General features: G+C 41.1%; 1 protein-coding gene across 1 annotated transcript in view; it reads left to right on the forward strand.

The window, feature by feature from the left end:
• Positions 1-20,080, forward strand: part of kcnn3 (potassium intermediate/small conductance calcium-activated channel, subfamily N, member 3) — a 130,330-nt gene that overhangs the window by 24,940 nt on the left and 85,310 nt on the right. Inside the window, exon 3 of the mRNA XM_017702026.2 lies at positions 12,287-12,382. Coding sequence (XP_017557515.1) covers positions 12,287-12,382 — 96 coding nt within the window. The remainder of the gene's footprint in view (positions 1-12,286; positions 12,383-20,080) is intronic.

A 20,080-nucleotide genomic window follows, 5' to 3' on the forward strand; every position in this document is an offset into this window, starting at 1 on the left:
TGCTCCCTGGTGCAGTGCTTATTGTCCGGGGGGCAGTAGCGCAGTAGTCTTGCTTTGCTTCCATTTTTGGACTAATCACATTACTACCGTCTGGTGGAGGATGGAGTTATAATGGTTACTAATCTCTTTTTTATAGTGGCCATAAAAAGTCATTTTGGAGGTCTCTCAGTCATTTTAGTCATTTTACTTGCAAGTGTGTGACGTGGAGCGATGAGGCGGACACACGTGCTGGGATAAACGAGTTTTATTGAGGGCAAATCCAGGGTCGAGGTCGGAACAGTCCTAAGTCAGATGGCCAAGACGGAGAGATCGAAAGTCAGACATGATGAACAGAAACACAGAATCCAAACAATGCCAAAGCATCAAACTTCAAACAGTACATACAAACAACCCAAACAGCACGTCAAACAATACATACATCAAACAACTCCAATATAATCAAACATCAAACAAGCATACATCAAACAAAGACCAGCGAACACAAGGGGCAATCACAGGGCTTAAATACAAACACGGTAAACGAAGGACAGGCGGAAACACAGGTGGGAACAATCAGGGGCGGAGTCACAAAACAAGGGGCCGGACTGAGGATCAAAACAGAAAACACGTGGACTAGACCAAAACACAAACACATGGACAGGACTGGGAGGGGCCTGTCGTGACAAAGTGAGCCTACATGTGTCTTCTGAGTTTTTGTATGTAATTTTGGTGATGATAATATAGAGATAAATAGGAAAAATACTTTTTGTTCAGGGACTATTTTAGCGACTCAGTACAATGGGGGTGAATGAAACCAGGGGTCACAATGTCTCCATCTCAAATATAGCCATTTTATTTACTGTCCAAAATAACCAGTGAACACGTGTCTTCTGATTTTTTTTAATGTGTGAAATAATAGGTGGTAAATGTGTGCACTGTTTATCTGGGGAAGTGATGGCACCAGGATGCACTGGGGGAAGAAGACAATGGGAAGAAGGCAAGACAGTAGAGAGAGTGTGATGCTCTGGGAAATGTTCTGCTGTGAAATTATGGGTCCAGGCATTCATGTGGACGTCAATTTGATATGTGCCACTTACCTAACCTAACCGAACCTAATAGGTGGTAAATCTTTTGGCACTATTTTGCCAGGAATGGATTAAAAAATATGTTTCCAGCCTAAATCTTTTTCTGCAAAATAGCATAAAACAACATCTAAAGCATCAGCCAACATGTTCATAAACATTTGCCTTAAAGATTTTCTGTGAGGGAGCTTTTAGAAGCATAAAACGCGTCAGAAGTCTGGTTCCTATCACCACCACTCACTCAGTGTATTTCTCTAGAACGAAGCCTTTTACATTAAACCACTCTGAATGACTTTGTTTGCTTCTTAGCCAATTAATCATGCAGGAATTTTGAAAAATCTGTGGTATTCCACTTTAAGCCCTACAGACGTCTGGTTCCTCTCACCACCCCATGAACAACTCTGACTCAGCAAGATTTGACATCAAACCACCCTGAGTGACTCTTAACCTTTTAATTATGCAGAAATGTGTAATAAATCGGTGGAGTTTCCCTTTAACTGCCTAGCTGATGTGTGATATGCTGTTAGTGACATTTGTTATTTGGGGATTTCTTATGTAATTACGCGTTTGTGTGGCTTGTCTGCTCCGCGAATCTCATGCTTGAGTATTATAGCCACCGAACGCTGGAGCCAGCATCAGCGATAAAGGACAACATTAAAACAAGAGGAAGTAATTACATTAGAATCACAGATGACTCTGAGTGTGTGTTTGCGTGTCTGTGTATAGCTGGCAGTGGATACAAGACTGTGAGAGAGAGTGTGTGTGTGTGTGTGTGTGTGTGTGTGTGTGTATAATCACAGATGAGTAGGCTGTGTGTGTTCAGATGTCACAGCAGATTCACCACTGCAGAAGGAAAGCGGTGAGGAATGACTGAAGAAGCAAATGAGGCGAGCAGCATGAGAAAGGGAAGTGAGACGAAAGGAGGAGAGAGAGGAGAGACGGTGCATGTGTCTCTGTCGGCTTGCGGTGAAAGGATGGAGCTCAGAAGGCCTATTAACTCTGCATGGTGTCCATCAAAGTCTGGATCAATAACCGCTAATCTATCTTTGACTTCCTCTGTCTCACAAACATGCGCACACCAGCACACATACTGCGCCCAGGCAAACACGTTCCCGCTGGTACTTGTTTTGCTCACGTCAAATTAGCCACCTTATTTTTCCCAGGGCGGCTGTATTTCTACATCACGGCCGAGATATCTGGGTGGGGAACGGAAGTGGTGCTCATCTCTGTTTGGGCTGAATCAGATAATGTTATTGTTTTATCCCATTAAACGTCTCTGAGGCCTTCGAGGACAACATGTAGTCAAAGGAGTTTGTGGCTCTTGCTACATGGGAGCATTGCTGCACATATGGCAGGTATAATTACACATATAAACCCCTTAAGAAAGCGCAGAGCTTCAAAGGACGTATGAACGTGGCTTTGTGATCACTGCTTAAAGAATCCCAGTTGTTATTGTTGAAGTACATCCACAAATTTCAACCAGATGATGAATTCACAAGGCATTTACTTTCTTAGGAGGTTAAATCTTATACTGTGAGTTCATCTATTTTGTATACTTTCTGTGGCTCTTTTGTTCAGTGGGTTGTTTCAGTCTCCTTCATTTTCTGGTTTCATGCTTTAAGTGTGAAAAAAAAAAACAGTTTTCAGAGCCTGATCTGTTCTAAAATAATGGGGGTCACTGGCTTTATTACATAAACAACACACTCTAAATAAAGGCCTTTCGATCATTAAAGACCCTTCCCATGTCCTCCACTTATGACCAATTATGAATCGCCCGTATAAATCTCGGTATCGGATATGTGCTGGTTTCACTGGAGAAGGCTGAGTAGGTGAACAGAAAGCTAACCAGCTAACAATCTAATGCTCCAATAATAAAAGGCTTCCCATCACTGAAGGAAGTGCTTAAAATCTGAGATATTCAATGTAAAGAATATGTTACTTGCCTGTTATGAGCTTATAACGTCTTTATTCAAAGCTGCAGTATGTAACGTTTGCTGATTTGGAGCCCTCTCTGGTGGAGAAGTGTACTTGCACTCTATATGCAAATGAACAGTTGGTAATTCCTGTTGTGCGTTCGCACCCCTTACACGAGAGGATGACTTTGTGAGAATGTTCGACAAGTATTCAACGAGAACTCAATCAAAACTTCGTGGAAGAGGATGTGAGTGAATTATCTGCTATTATCCAACAGTTATTTCCGGTCATGCAAGCTGATTGGTTGAGAGGCACTCTAACTGTGCTGATATTTCGCCCTTAACATCACAGGTTTTTCACAAACACTGTATCACTCCACTAAGACACCGTTGCTAAGCAACGAGTTTGACAGCTGTAGGAGACGCTCAAGCTATTTGAATGTTTTTACTTCTTTGTGCGAAAAACAGAAAATGGATACTTTTAAGATCACATTTGACCAACGGCCGATGTGGTCCAACTCTGAAGATGAGACTACACTAAATTCCCAAACTCTCATCACCACTGAGCAGCTTTTCAGTTGGCAGCTGTGGCAGAAGAACAGCTAAACAGAAATGAACCCAATACCATTTGCCAAACAAAATGGACTGTAAGATGCTTTACAGACTGGCTAGAACAAAACAACATTAATATTGAGCTAAACTTGATATTATGGCAGTTTTATGGCTCAGTCCGATTTGGTCAGACTCTGAAGATCTGACTGCATGTTGGCCGGATGGTCAGTTAATTTCTGACTAACTCCAGGTTGTTTAGGTGTTCTTCTCTCACAGCTGCTGACCAAAAAGCTGCTCAGTGTTAATGACAGTTTCGGAATTTAGTGTAAGGAGCTGGAGAACGAACTGCCGGCTATGCAGCAAGTGAGCAGAGCTCGTTATTCTGACGTAGCAAAAATCTGCTTGTTAAGGAACTATAATTTGGCGGAAGGAATTGCTAACAATAAAACATATTAAATGCCACATTCCCAGCCCAGTTTATTTCTTTCTTACTTTATTTAACTGTTGTACTGTATAAAAGCAATAGAACACTCGAGATCATGTGTAATTGTGAGACCTACACATTGAGTTGGACTTGTAAATATGTAAAGTCATATGAGTTGGTCTATAAAACTCCAGTTAATCCAACCTGATGCCTTTGACTTTTAAATCATTAATTCAGGTTTTACCGGGTGACTCATAGCAATGCGTGGACTAGTTCGCATGTGACACTAACGCATGTGACACACATCTACAAGCTTAATTGTAGTTTCCTGCCATACTAACTTATATCACATCCATGGACTATTGACAGTCTTATTGTCCATTGGATAGTGTTGAAAAGTGCACCTATTTTTAATCTCCGCCTTTAGGAGACATTGGATTGCTTTGATAATGTTATGCTTAGTGTGTTCCCACCCTAATTCGTCTACTTTTCCACTAGACTTACCCCAAAATTTTTCATGGTTGTTCCCAAAAGTCCCAAAATCTGGCCCTGCGAGACTAAGGTGGGGTCTGGAAACAGGTTGGGAAGATATGGGAGGATTATTTGTCACTATAGTGAGGATGACAAGCATCAGCTAAGCTGCTTCATTCACTTTTATAACCAGAAGGATGAAAATTTTAAACTTTAGAGAGGGCACGAAATTACTGAGCTCACAATTAACTGCCTAGCTGACAGCATACCATGGCAGAAGTCTTATTAAACGCAGGCCTATCGTTTACGGCAAGAGGTATAGATGTCTAAGGCTAATTGTTAAAGACAAGCTCGTATTTTTTCCTGTATTGAACTTTGTTTTCACTACCATTGTCAACTTCTGTACTTACCTAGATCACTTGCTAGATAAATAATAGCCTATGCCAGTAACTACCACAATTTCCCACAATCTGCAGAAACAGGTAAGTTGGTGTATGCGCTGTTTACGTAGTGACATTTTGAAAGTAGCTATGCTACATGACAAGTAACATGCAGCCAAGCTATGATGCCATGGTGGTACCATCCTGACGAATATTGGTGTTCACCTTAGAAAAGCTGTGTCAGTCTCTTGTTTATTTAAAATGTAAAAAATCACGAGGATGCAAGAACTTGGCACCACTGTATTTTAGGAGCACAAGGCCAGTTACAATTTGTAGCATTTTTACTGGCATCTGAAGACCTCTATTTTTTTGAGCAGAAATTTCACGAGGGCTTGGCTTCCCAGTGAGAAGACCTAAGTCAAGCCTAAAGCTGAAATAATATGATGTCATGATGGGCAGACATCCAGTCAGCTACTTGTTTCTGGGCTGGCATCCAATTAGCTACTTGTTTCTATGCATGAACTAGTTGTTGTTTGCAGGCTGTCTATATTATTCTTTAAAGATCCATACAGTTGTTCAGTGTTCTACAAGTACTGATATACTCCGAAGAGCCTACTGTGACATACGTTATCACAATAATGATACCATATCACCAGCACTATTGTGTTCCCATTTGACTCAAAAGGAGAGACTCATAAGAGAGTTTGATATATGGCCTTGCTCTAGCATATTCTGGCAGAGGAAGACATGAGACAGGAAAGAAGAGGTGAAAGCAGAGAGAGAGTGAGAGGTAAAAAAGGAGAGATGAAGCTAAAACTCTGACTGCCAGACTGTTGGCAGAACTCTGAGGCTCTTAATAGGCCGATACTGTGGCCAGCTTCCTGAAGTAATTAGCGCAAGTATTCATCCTCAATCAAAATGTTCACCTTTCGTTACTTCATAGGCCGGAGACAGCCCGATTTATCGTTTTGAACTCCCAACATTGTATAAAGTTTCTTGTCTGAGTTCTCTGTGTGCTTAAAATGCATATACTTAATTAAGTATCTTGATGTAATGTTGCTAAACTTCCCTCAGAACATATCCTTAAAATTGAGTGGATGATAAATCAGAAAGTAAACCAGGTACTTACACCAATGAGGCAAAACATGATGACCACCTGCCTAAAATGCTGTTTGTCTTTAGCATGCCACCAAAACAGCTCCAGCCATCCAACAAGATGTTAGCAGCAGATCCTTAGTAAATTGCAAGGCAAAGCCACTGCAGATCAGAGTTGTTGTTCCAGGACAGATGCTTCATCAGATTGAGATCTGGAGAATTTGGATGCCAGGGTAACACTTTGAACTCTTCGTCATGTTTCTTAAATCCAATCCTCATGCAATACCATTGCCATCAATGGGTGTACCTGGTTAGGTAAGTGGCACATATCAAATTGACGTCCACATGAATGCCTGGACCCATAATTTCCCAGCAGAACATTTCCCAGAGCATCACACTCTCTCTACTGTCTTGCCTTCTTCCCATTGTCTTCTTCCCCCAGTGCATCCTGGTGCCATCACTTCCCCAGATAAACGGTGCACACGTACCTGGCCGTCCAGGGTACCTAGACGACCTTCTTCAATTGCTCCAAGGTCCAGTTATGATGCTTATATGCCGATTTTGTAGGTGCATTAGATGGTGGACGGGGGTTAGCGTGGCACTCTGACCGGTCTGTGGCTACACAACCCTATGCACAGCAAGGTATTGGAACAGATTCCTCCTGTAACCTTTTGTGACTTGTGCTACAGTAGCACTTCTGTCAGTTCAGACACTTCTGTCAGTTTTAGACACGATAGCTTTCGTTGCCATGCGTACTGATAAGCCTTGGGTTGGTTGTGGTTTGAGCTTCCACGGTTCCACGGTTGGAACAAGGTGCTACCACTACTGACCAGGTGCACCCTACAAACCTTGCCATTGCGAAAATGCTCTGAACCAGCTATCTGGCCATAACAATTTGGCTCCTGCCATATTCGCTTAGGTTTTCATACTTAAGCACTTGTTATAGCCACATAGACTCCCATTTAAGCCCGGCATTCAGACAAGACCCAAAATGATGTTATAAAAGCCTGTTGTTCAGTAATTAGTAATCTAACATGTATTTGAATCTGCCATTATCCCAGACTGAACTTCAGCATGGTTCTAACGGCTGAACTTCAGTGGGGTTCTATGGGATGTGCTTCAGCAGAGTTCTGTGGGATGTGCTTCAATTGGATTCTTCAGGATGTGCTTCAATAAAGACCCATGGAGTGAACTTCAGTAGAGGTCTATGGGATGAGTTTTAGTAGTGGTGTATAGGATGTGCTTCACTGGGGTTCTAGGGGATGTGTTCAGTAGTGTTCTTTGGTATATGCTTTAGTAGTCTTCTATGGGATGTGCTTCAGTTGGATTCTGTGGTATATGCATTAGTAAAGTTCAGTGGGATGTGCTTCAGTAGAGTTCTTTGAGAGGTGTACTTCTGTAAGGTTGAATGAGTTGTGCCTCAGTAAAATTGTATAGGATGTACCTCAGTAGAGTTCTATGGGATGTGCTTCAGTAGAGCCCTATGGGACGAACTTCAATAGGGTTCTATGGTATGTGCTTCAGTAGGGTTCTATGGAATGTCTTTCAGTGGAGTTGTATGGGATGTGCTTCAGTAGGGTTCTATGGTATGTGCTTTGGTAGAGGCCAATGGGATGTACCTTAGTAGGGTTCTATGGAATGTGCTTCAGTAGGGTTCTATGGAATGTGCTTCAGTGGGGTTCTATGGGATGTGCTTCAGTAGAGCCCTATGGGATGAACTTCAGTAGGGTTCTATGGTTTGTGCTTCAGTAGGGTTCTATGGAATGTCTTTCAGTGGAGTTGTATGGGATGTGCTTTAGTAGGGTTCTATGGTATGTGCTTTGGTAGAGGCCAATGGGAGGTACCTTAGTAGGGTTCTATGGAATGTGCTTCAGTAGGGTTCTATGGAATGTGCTTCAGTGAGGTTCTATGGGATGTGCTTCAGTAGAGCCCTATGGGATTAACTTTAGTAGGTTTCTATGGTATGTGTGTTAGTAGAGGCCAATGGGATGTACCTTAGTAGGGTTCGATGGAATGAATTTCAGTAACGTTCTATGGGATGAATTTCAGTAGGGTTCTATGGAATGTGCTTCAGTAGGGTTCTATGGGATGAATTTTAGAAGGGTTCTATGGAATGTGCATCAGTAGGGTTCTATGGGATGAACTCCTGTAGGGTTCTATGTAATAAGCATTCACTGGCTCCCACATACACTCATGCAGACTATATGTAAGATGCAGTTCACATTAAATAAACTAGAGTAGTCATTTTGCGCTTTTTATCCGCTAGAAATGCTGAATCTCAGTATGAGTTAGGGTTAGCATTGTTAAAGATTTCAGTGTAGTGTTACAATGAACTTTTAGCAGAAGCCCTGTTTCCCCTGTAGTCTTAAACGAACCTGCTTTACTACACACAGTAAAGAATAAAATTGAGAATGCATTTGTTGTTCGGAAGAATTGAATCATTCTCATCACCATCCATTCAATAAGAATAGTATAATTTAAGCATAAAAGACCAAAATGACTTTAGGGAATGTTTTCCTGCCACTCGTCTTTACTTACACACATTCTATTTGCATCACAGACAGTATTCTTTCCAAACTACATTCGTTTTTCTTCAACTGCTTACGCACACGCTGTTATATAATGACTCTTGTCTAAAAAGGCTTGGCACAACATTGCACTTGCAGTACAAACCCTCTCAGCAAAGTGAAACAGTCTTTTTCTGCACTGCTCAAACAAAATTAACCAAAGTTTACCTAACTTCTCAAATGTCTGCGCGAATGGGTAGACTTTGAAAAACACTATGCAAATCTCATTGCCCAGAGCCAGAATGAATTTGTTAACAAAGCCCAATACAGATGTTCCTGTGCATTTATCATCGGCTTGCATTGAGTGTTACACATCCTTTTAATTGTGTGTAATGAAAACTGTTCAAGCTGAATAGAAGATGCATCAAAAAATGTAATTAAATGTAAAAACGGCTGTACGTTTACATTTATGGCATTTGGCTGACGCTCTTATCCAGAGCGACTTACAATTTGATCATTTTACACAGGCAGGCCAAGGTGGTGTTAGGAGTCTTGCCCAGGGACTCTTATTGGTGTAGTGTAGGGTGTTTGTCTAGGTGGGGATTGAACCCCAGTCTACCGTGTAGAAGGCAGAGGTGTTAACCACTACACTATCCCAACCCCCATGGCTGTACATTTCTGTGGTATTATTATTATTATTTTTTATTTTGCTTGTGGGAAACATATTGTTTGCACTATATAACAATATATATTCATTGATTCATTCATTGATTTTGCAACTTTAAACTATGGCAAAGTTAGCCTGGATTTGTATACCAGTGTTGTGTTGTGTTTGGGCTTTGAGGCAACTGTGCTGAGCCCTTGAACCAGCCCCATAACTGCAGTTAGATTTCTGTTAAATATATCTTTTTTTAAAGTTTATGCACAAATTGCATTTACTGAGAGAGTACAGTACATGTGATTTCATGCAACAACTGATATGCAGTCTTTTAGATTGAGAGGAACAGCTACGGATTCTGATTAAACTGATTAAAAAACTACATGTTGCTATAAATGAGGTTCAAACTGAATAAATTGGAACACCTTGAAGTTCATATATGTCTGGATGACAGTTCGATGGTATGTACTGGTGTGACATACACTACATGACCAAAAGTATGTGGACAGCTCTCCTGATTGTTTAGTTTTGGTGTTTCAGTCACATCATATTGCTGATAGGTGTTTAAAATCAACCACATAGCTGTGCAGTCTCCATAGATGAACAATGACAGTAGAATGGGTCATGCTGAAGAGCTCAGTGAAATGACCATAGGATGCCACCTTTGCCACAAGCCAGTTCATGAAATCTATGCCCTGCTAGATCTCCCCCAGTCAACTATAAGTGCTATTATTATGAACATTTAACAGGCATTAAACAGTAACAACAGTTCAGCCATAAAGTGGTAAACCATGCAAGCTCACAAAGTGGAGCTGCCAAATGCTGAAGTGTGTACCTCATTAAAATCGCCTGTATCATTCCCTGCAGAGTTCCAAACTGCTTATTTAATTCTTAATTGTTCTGGACTATGCTGTGAAATATGGTGCATTTTGGTTATGATGTCTGGTGTATGATTTTCACTAGTGGTTTACTTAAATTTTATAGTGATGATGTGCTGACTGAATTCACATGTTCAGAGCATCTTTTTTCAATAATTATGTTAAAGCAATAGCAAAGCAAACAGCAATCACTGTGGTCTACCAAACTCATATATATTTTTGGCATGTATTAAATAATTTCTGTGATTAGGACTTTCTTTAGAAGAATCTTGTTTGTTCTGATATTCAATAATAACCACAATATGAAACACAATATTGTAACCATAGACATTAAAGTGCATCACTGCACTTTAGTTATACAAGTTGCTGTTCTGCCAGAGATTATTTAAACATGCAGACTAGCTCTGGTTTCACCCCTTCACAGCATTCATACTTGATGTGTACCAAAGGAAAACATGATGCAGAATCATCAGAATATCACAGTTATTATCTGTGATAATACTATATGTTAACCATTTACCCCAAACCAAAAAAATACCACCAAAAAAAATACCACCCTGCTGTGTTTTTCACTCGCAATTCACGGCTGCTTAAATATGAAAGTGTCCTTCTGCATATAAATGCACATTCGGCTTTACTGGTGGCAGTGCTGGCCCCTGATTTTGGATTAAAACCTGTGCTTAACGGCACATTCACACTAGCTAGCTTCTTTCATATGCCTTAGAGAAACATGAATTCATAGCATATTCATGATACTGTAAAATTCACAGCTGTCCCAAACAAAAGCATTTAGAGTGTGTACCGCTATTCACATATCAAAAAAATGAATATAGTGTAAACACGGCACATGATGCCCTTTATAAATGATTTTAAGTGAGTGCAGCATTTTAAAAGAACCAAATCATCAGGTTGGTCAGTCAATTTGGAGTATTAAACATCATAAAATGGTCTAAAAACAATACAAATCAGTGTAAAATCGTCTTTCCTCTATTTTTTTCAGCTGCCGTGGCAGGCTCACACTCCAGGTTGTCTCCATTTCCTGCCTCCATTGTTTCAAATTAAAAGGCCTCTGCTGAGATTTGTAATTGCAATTTCATGAAATTTCACAAAACTGGGAAGCAGCGGCGGCCATTTTGAAGCAGAAACACTGCACATTATGCATGTTATGAGAATGAAGTCAATTTGGTAGCATTGATTAGCAGATTAACATCCATCCATCCATCCATTTTCTAAGCAGCTTCTCTGTCAGGGTCGCGGGGGTGCTGGAGCCTATCCCAGCAGTCTTCGGGCGGAAGGCAGGATACACCCTGGACAGGTCGCCAGTCCATCACAGGGCAGACAGACAGACACACTCACACCCAGGGGTAATTTAGCATGCCCAATCGGCCTGACTGCATGTCTTTGGACTGTGGGAGGAAACCGGAGAACCCGGAGGAAACCCACGCAGACACGGGGAGAACATGCAAACTCCACACAGAGAGGACCCCGTTCGCCCGGCCAGGGAATCAAACCCAGGCCCTCCTTGCTGTGAGGCGACAGCGCTACCCACCACGCCACCGTGCTGCCCCGCAGATTAACATATCTTACCGAAATAGTGCGGCTGTATTGTCTATCACATCAGCTTTGGCCCATACTCAAAGTTAAGGTCCTCAGATCAGATCGGAGGGCAAAAAAAATAGCAAGATCAGGATATCCCTGATTCTGACCGTAGGCAGGTCTACTGTGCGCGTGAAAAATAGCCTCATTCAGGAGTGTGCGACTTGAGGGGCTAACGAGCAAATGTGAGGAAAACAAGACAAAAGGAGAGATTACTTTTACGGCCGCTGAAGTCTGAGGAGCTGGAGTGCCACGAGCTCCCTGAGCAGCGCCGCTTCTGCACCCGCCTGTAGAATAATGGCTTCTGTACAAAGCTTTAAATTAGACCCACAGGTGGCCATTCTAATATTATCTGGAGTTCAACTGGAAAGCTTTGGGGCTCGGACAGGAAATGATATATCACCTCTGCTTCTGTCAGACGCACAGAGAGATGGTAGATGACCCAATCTGTGTGTGGGTGTGGGTATGTGTGTGTGTGTGTGTGTGGGTGTGTGTGTGTGGGTGTATGTGGGGGGTGATTTATTTGGACTCCTGCTGATATGTGGTGCAGACATCACTGTTGCGTTTATCAAGGCGAGACCAGAGCAATCATGCCAACTATTAGAGGAACCACAGGACACCACGTGCGTGTTTGTGTGTTTGGATGTGTGTGTGGAAGATGTATGTTTTGTGTGTGTGTGTGTGTGTGTTTGTGTGTGTGGGTGTGCATGTGAGTCCACATAACTAACAATGTGTGTGATATGTTTTGCAGAGTTCCATGTACTCTCTGGCGCTGAAGTGTCTTATCAGCCTGTCCACCATCATCCTCCTCGGCCTCATCATTGCTTACCATGCTCGAGAGGTGCAGGTAAAAGTACACACACATATACATACAGTACACACACTGTATAAAATAAATAAATAAACCGATCATGCAGAACATTATGAGCACCTCCTTGTGTAGTTCTACAATGACAGACTGTAGTCCATCTGTTTCTCTGCGTACTTTATTAGCCCCCTTTTACCCTGTTCTTCAGTGGTCAGGACCCCCATGGACCCTCACAGAGCAAGTTATATTTGGGTGGTGGATCATTCTCAGCACTGCAGTAACACTGACGTGGTGGTGGTGTGTTAGTGTGTGTTCTGCTGGTACGAGTGGATCAGATGCAGCAGTGCTGCAGGAGTTTTTAAACACTGTGTCCACTCACTGTCCACTCTATTAGACACTCCTACGTTGTCAGTCGACTTTGTAGATGTAGAGTCAGAGACGACAGCTCATCTGCTGCTGCACGGTTTGTATTGGTCATCCTCTAGTCCTTCATCAGTGGTCACAGTACGCTGCTGGCTGGATATTTTTGGTTGGTGGACTATTCTCAGTCCAGCAGTGACACTGATGTGTTTAAGAACTCCAGCAGCGCTGCTGTGTGACTTCATTGCTGAGAATGATCCACCACCCAAATAGTACCTGCTCTGTGAGGGTCTATGAGGGTCCTGACCACTGAAGAACAGGGTAAAAGGGGGCTAACAAAGTATCAGAGAAACAGAACTACACAGTGCAGCTATACAGTAAGTGGAGCTCATAAAATGGACAATGAGCGTAGAAACAAAGAGGTGGCCATAATGTTCTGCCTGATGGGTGTTATATGTAAGACTGTAGCCCATCTGTTGATGCACAGTGTTGTTAGCTATCCTGTAGTCCTTCATAAATGGTCAGTTTTTGACCACTGAGCCACTCTTAGCTGGATGTTTTTGCATGGGGGACCACTTTGAGCCTAGCAGTGACACAGATGTATGCAGATACCCCAGCAATACAGCCACATGCTACCATATCATTGTCACCACCATGCTGAGAATGGACCCTCCCCCAAGTAATATCTAAACAGCAGTCCTGTGGTCAGAAACTGACCAGTGATGAATGGGGTGGAGAGTCAGGCTAGTAAATTGTGCAAAATAAATGGCCCACACTCTCTGTCACCTCATAAATATATATAGCCACATCATGTCTTGTGATACGGTTTAATGAGAATATTTTCCATGGTTGTCTTACACTACTTTGCTCTGAAAAGCAGCAAAGAGTTGCTGCTGAGAAAACAAACAGCAGATGGAAAGAGTGAACAGATTAGGGGAGCAGCTGATGTTTGGTACCCCATACTGCACTCATCATTGCCGTTTCCAGTCCACATCCCCACAGTGCGGGAACCACCCGGGAAAAAACAGTCCACTGTTTTCCCAAAAAATTTTTTATTTTTGCGAGGGATTTTTCGTTCCCTGAGTCACGCTGCTTTTTCTTTCCATAGTAGTGAAGGGGTTGTTGAGTCACGCTGCTTTTTGGGCTTTTGCCCTCAGCAAAGTTCCAGTCACTTTAGCTGAACGTTAGCATTATGCTAATCGGCGTGCTGGCTCTGAAAAGGCCGTGTGGAGAGGAGAGACATGGAGACAGTCGCCAAGCACACACACACACACACACACACACACACACACACACACACTCCACGCTCACTCGGCCTCACAAAACCCATGCATACACAGAGTCTACGCTCACGAATGCCTGTTGTGCAGATGTTTTCATTGATAAAGGACACTCATGCCCCTTCCTCTAGATGAAATGTCACATACTCACAGATGACTCACTGTCTTTCACACACAGACACTCAAGACACAAACATGAGACTGACGTACAGCCATGGGAGAGCGCGAGAGGGAGAGATAGAGAGAGATGAAACACTGTATGCTAATCTGTATGCTAATCTCTCTGCAATAATCCTTCTAATGAAGTGAAGTTCTTGACAGAGAGACATTTACCCTCAGTCACTTCCTGTAATATCCTCGCATTATGCATATGTTTTCGGTAGGGTTCGGATGTAACAGAGTACGAGTATCGGAAAGACGTATTAAGAATACAGAAGTTAAGGATCTGTATTCAGTCTAAGTTACATTTTGTAAAGACAGCATGCAATACTTTAAACTTTTTGGAGAATCCATTTAAAAGAAACAGAACAATGTGGGTTTATTAATTTTATTAATAAAATCATGATTTATATAAAAAAAAAAGTTTGTTTACAGACCAAATGTTATAGAGGTTTCTTCAGCAAAGTTCCTGCTGAAGCCTGAGTAGACTGATAAATCAATGCGATGATCAGTTATTAATCTCAGTGTTACTGAGCTCTGCTAAAGCCTGAGTAGACTGATAAATCAATGTGATGATCAGTTATTAATCTCAGTGTTACTGAGCTCTGCTAAAGCCTGAGTAGACTGATAAATCAATGCGATGATCAGTTATTAATCTCAGTGTTACTGAGCTCTGCTAAAGCCTGAGTAGACTGATAAATCAATGTGATGATCAGTTATTAATCTCAGTGTTACTGAGCTCTGCTAAAGCCTGAGTAGACTGATAAATCAATGTGATGATCAGTTATTAATCTCAGTGTTACTGAGCTCTGCTAAAGCCTGAGTAGACTGATAAATCAATGTGATGATCAGATATTAATCTCAGTGTTACTGAGCTCTGCTAAAGCCTGAGTAGACTGATAAATCAATGCGATGATCAGTTATTAATCTCAGTGTTACTGAGCTCTGCTAAAGCCTGAGTAGACTGATAAATCAATGCGATGATCAGTTATTAATCTCAGTGTTACTGAGCTCTGCTAAAGCCTGAGTAGACTGATAAATCAATGCGATGATCAGTTATTAATCTCAGTGTCACTGAGCTCTGCTAAAGCCTGAGTAGACTGATAAATCAATGCAATGATCAGTTATTAATCTCAGTGTTACTGAGCTCTGCTAAAGCCTGAGTAGACTGATAAATCAATGTGATGATCAGTTATTAATCTCAGTGTTACTGAGCTCTGCTAAAGCCTGAGTAGACTGATAAATCAATGCGATGATCAGTTATTAATCTCAGTGTTACTGAGCTCTGCTAAAGCCTGAGTAGACTGATAAATCAATGCGATGATCAGTTATTAATCTCAGTGTCACTGAGCTCTGCTAAAGCCTGAGTAGACTGATAAATCAATGCAATGATCAGTTATTAATCTCAGTGTTACTGAGCTCTGCTAAAGCCTGAGTAGACTGATAAATCAATGCGATGATCAGTTATTAATCTCAGTGTTACTGAGCTCTGCTAAAGCCTGAGTAGACTGATAAATCAATGCGATGATCAGTTATTATTCTCAGTGTTACTGAACTCTGCTAAAGCCTGAGTAGACTGATAAATCAATGTGATGATCAGTTATTAATCTCAGTGTTACTGAGCTCTGCTAAAGCCTGAGTAGACTGATAAATCAATGTGATGATCAGTTATTAATCTCAGTGTTACTGAGTTCTGCTAAAGCCTGAGTAGACTGATAAATCAATGTATTCAGTCAGATAGACGTCATTATGTCATTGTCATTATGCCATTCATTAGTGTTCCCTCACTACAATACCCAGCATGCATACATATCATAGGACCATTTGGGAATTCTTACTCCATTCTCCACATTATAATGAAGACTTAGTGACTGTTACAACAGCTATAATTACTATTGTCTTCAATAAAATATCTGACTTCCTAACAGTAAATTTAGCTGTCTGCCTTCCTGGCCTCAAAAATCCACCCGAAAGCAGCTGTAGTTTTTCATAAGCTCCTCCCACCTTCAAGTTGCATCATTAGAAGGATGTTTCCTTAACCCAGACTCTAGAGATTACTATGGCACTAATGTAGGGTGCAGATGTGCTTATAACAGAACTGGTGTGTTCCTTTTAGGGCTTCAACTAGCATCGATTTCCATAATTGATTCATTGGTTCATTATGGCTCCAAATAACCAAGAAATGTGTTACGGATGCGTGCAGTAAAAACTCACTGAGAAGGCTTTGCTGGTTTGATCATGATCAAGGTTGTGGTCAAAAAACAGGCAGAGGTTAGAGCTAAAATAAGCCAGATATCACAACAGAGAGAAAAGATGTGACGAGAGGAAGTCCAGGCAAAGAATATCTAACAGGGATCAGGCAAAAGGCAAAGCCGAAAGATACAAAAATACACTCAGGTAAACAGAAAGAAAACACGTAAAGACCACTCAGTTGCTTAGAGACACAGGCAATACCTCACTAAGCTAAGGTAAAGTCCGGGCTAAAATACTAACTCGACCAATCACATGATATGATACAAGTCAGTAATGAGGTGAAATGGATCTCTGATAGATATGTTGATCACATGTCACTGTCATGTAATCTCCCAAATGAATCTGGGAGATGTCCATCAGAGAGTGATATAATATGTGACACAGTCCAATTACTATTATGGAGGTAGTTTGATTCTACAAGAGCTTCACATTGTGAATTCAAATGGTTTGTCCTAAAATGATGAAGCCAAAATAAACGAATTAGTTTGTGTGATTGGTAAAGTCATATAATCAAACCTAATATTAGTGAGCTCACATCCTGGTTGTCAGCATGTCAGCAAGCTAGCAAACCATATTTATTCCAAAACAGTTGTCTGAAAAGCAGACAACCACCAGTGTTTTCAGCTACAGTTTTACTGCAGTTTATTTACCATGTTGAGCTTTAGGCATTTTATACTACAAATGTGTTTCTCCAGATCCTCCTGCCTTGCACAGGAAATCGTCTTTTCAGATGAAAAAGTGGTGGTCCCATGTTTTTAACTTTTTTTTTTTTTAACATAACTCTGGACTAGTCTTGCCATGTATGTGGGGGCAGTTGTGGGCTGGATGTTAGGGATCTGGCCCTGTAACCAGAAGGTTGCTGGTTCGATCCCCAGGGCCAACAGTCCATGACTGAGGTGTCCTTGAGCAAGACACCTAACCCCCAACTGCTCCCCGGGCACCGTGGATAGGGCTGCCCACCGCTCCGGGCAAGTGTGCTCACTGCCCTCTAGTGTGTGTGTTCACTAGTGTGTATGTGGTGTTTCATGGATGGGTTAAATGCGGAGGTGGAATTTCCCCGGTTGTGGGATCAAAAAAGTATCACTTATGTTTCCCTCTTTCATTGATGTGATGTAAATGTGGAGCACAAACACCATCCACCAGACTTTTCTACCGCAAGGCCCACCTGTTAATAAATACAAAGGAATAGCAACCCACAGGAAAACTTACGTTTTCTTTTTAAATACAAATTTTCTTTTCTTAAGTGCTGAAACTGAAAACCTGAGAATCAGGCCTTGAAAATATCAGACCATCCATTTTGGTTCAATCACAGGTCCCAAAATTATGTTAATAGTTATGTTAAAAATACTTTTGCACTGCTGTTAAAACTATGGAAAAAAACAAAAAGTTTTGAAGGTATTTTTGATTAATCTGAAATAGCCAAACCTCACTTCACTCACTGAGCTTTTGGGTTGGCATTGTCACAATCAGTATTGATAGTGAACCTCACTTTATATCTGCTTCTTTGTCGTTGGTTTTGAGTTTAACCACTCACGTTGCTGATTCTTAGCCAAAAATGTGTACCCATCCATGAGCCAAGATCAAAGGTATATCTTCACTATTATTTAATTTTACAGCAGCTTATGGTGCAAAAATGAGAACAAATGAGGGTCTGTAAAGAGTGAGATATTGGAACAGGCAGATAATGCTGACAGTACAGTCCCGACGTCCTGCTAGCAAAGGAAAGCGAATACCCTCATTTCATCATAGGCGGCTTACCACCAGCTGCTTCCTTTATTCAAATGAGCTTTGGCCCAGAGAAGACGGCAGTGTTTCTGGATCATGTTGACATATGCCTTGTTCTTTGCATGATACAACTTTAACATGCATTTGTGGATTGTGCGGCACACTGTGTTAATAGACATTGATTTCTAGAAGTGTTCCTGAGCCCATGCAGTGATTGCCAGTACAGAATCAAACGTGTTTTCAACATAGTGTCACACAGATCACAAGCATCCGGTATTGACCGTTGACCTTGTCCCTTGCGTACAGGGATTTCTCCAGATTCTCTGAATCTTTTGATTATATTATGTACTGTACATGGTGGGATATCCAAAGTCTTCACAATTCTGCATGGATGATAATTTTCCTGAAATTGTTCTACAATGTTTAGACGCAGTTTCTCACAGATTGGTGAACCTCTGCCTGTCTTAGCTTCTGAGAGATTCTGCCTCTGTAAAATGCTCTTTTTATACCCAGCCTTGTGAGTTAGTTGCAAATTGCTCCTCCAGCTGTTTTTTATTAGTACCACTTACATATCCAGGCTTTTTTTTGCCCCATCCCAACATTTTTGAAATGCTTTGCTACCGTCAAGTTCTAAATGAGTTAATATTTTTCATGAAATGGTAAAATGTCTCACTTTAAACACCTGATATGGGTTCTATGTTCCATTGTGAGTAAAGTGTGGGTCTATGAGATTTGCAAATCATTGAATTCTGTATTTATGTACATTTATTCACATGTTACACAAAATTGGGGTTGTGCCATCATAATATGTTCATATTATCATCATTAATGTTATGCTAAATGCACACTATTATATTATATGCTTAAAATATAGGTACTTTTGGGTGAATTCTCGATTCGAAGTCCACGATAAAACCTCATTTTAGACTTTCTGTTTGCTTTTTTAGCGAGTAGTATGTGCATTAGTCTCTGTGAGACGCAATTGTAATCACAAACCTCCTGATATATAATTGCTTTTTACAAGAAACAAGTCTTTTTCTCATACCTAGCCTAGCGTGTCATATTGGATTTGGCCCGCAGGGTTCATAATGTGTAGCACATAAAAACAAATGAGGCTGAAACTCAGTTTGACAGAGTTTGACTGTATCACTCCATTAGTGTTTCTTCATGATTGTAGTAAATGAGAACCTCCATGAGTGCAGACAGTTAATTACAGTACAGTGTACAGTATCATATCATGAAGATTTACATCAGCAGGGTGGAGGAACTTATTCTGTCAGTGCTGAATTCTCTTTTTTCCCCTTTACCCTTTATGTCTTGCTCTCTCTCTTCCTCTAGCTTTGCACTTTCTTTCATTTTTTTCTGTCCTTTTTCTCCCTTTCATCCTTCTCTTTCATCCTTCTAACTGTTGATCTTTATCCTGCTGTCATTTCTTTGTGCTCGTTTTTTCATTCTGTCCTTCTCAATCCTCTCTGTTCTTGCCTGTGGTCAATAAAGGCACACAGACCCAAGCACAATCTATAGTGCTGTGAAAAAGTCAGTGACCACCCTTTCATTCATCATATTTAACTGAAAAGTCTTAACAACTTTATGGGTCATTTCACCAAATTGGTTCAAAAACCCATTTTGGACATTGAACTGACTCCAAAATACAAGAACTCAAAAACACAAGCCCGTATGTGACTAGCTAACACAGATTTGAGCAGCTGTACACACATAAAATCCTCATATTTTTCATTAAAACCCAAAAAGGTTTACTTAATTGCAGAAAATCTGTTTCTTAATTTAATGTTTTTGATGTTACAGACTGATTTTCAGATTTTGAAATGTAACCCCAGTGACAAGAGGGGTACTGCCACAGTGACAGGTAAATGTCACCTTGTGTAAATGATGACTTTGTATATTTAGCTTATTGCCGTTTCAGTTAATGCTGTGGGTGTAACCAGAACATGACATAATC

This window comes from Pygocentrus nattereri, chromosome 3 (genome assembly GCF_015220715.1).
Source record: "Pygocentrus nattereri isolate fPygNat1 chromosome 3, fPygNat1.pri, whole genome shotgun sequence".
Taxonomy (NCBI): Eukaryota; Metazoa; Chordata; class Actinopteri; order Characiformes; family Serrasalmidae; genus Pygocentrus; species Pygocentrus nattereri.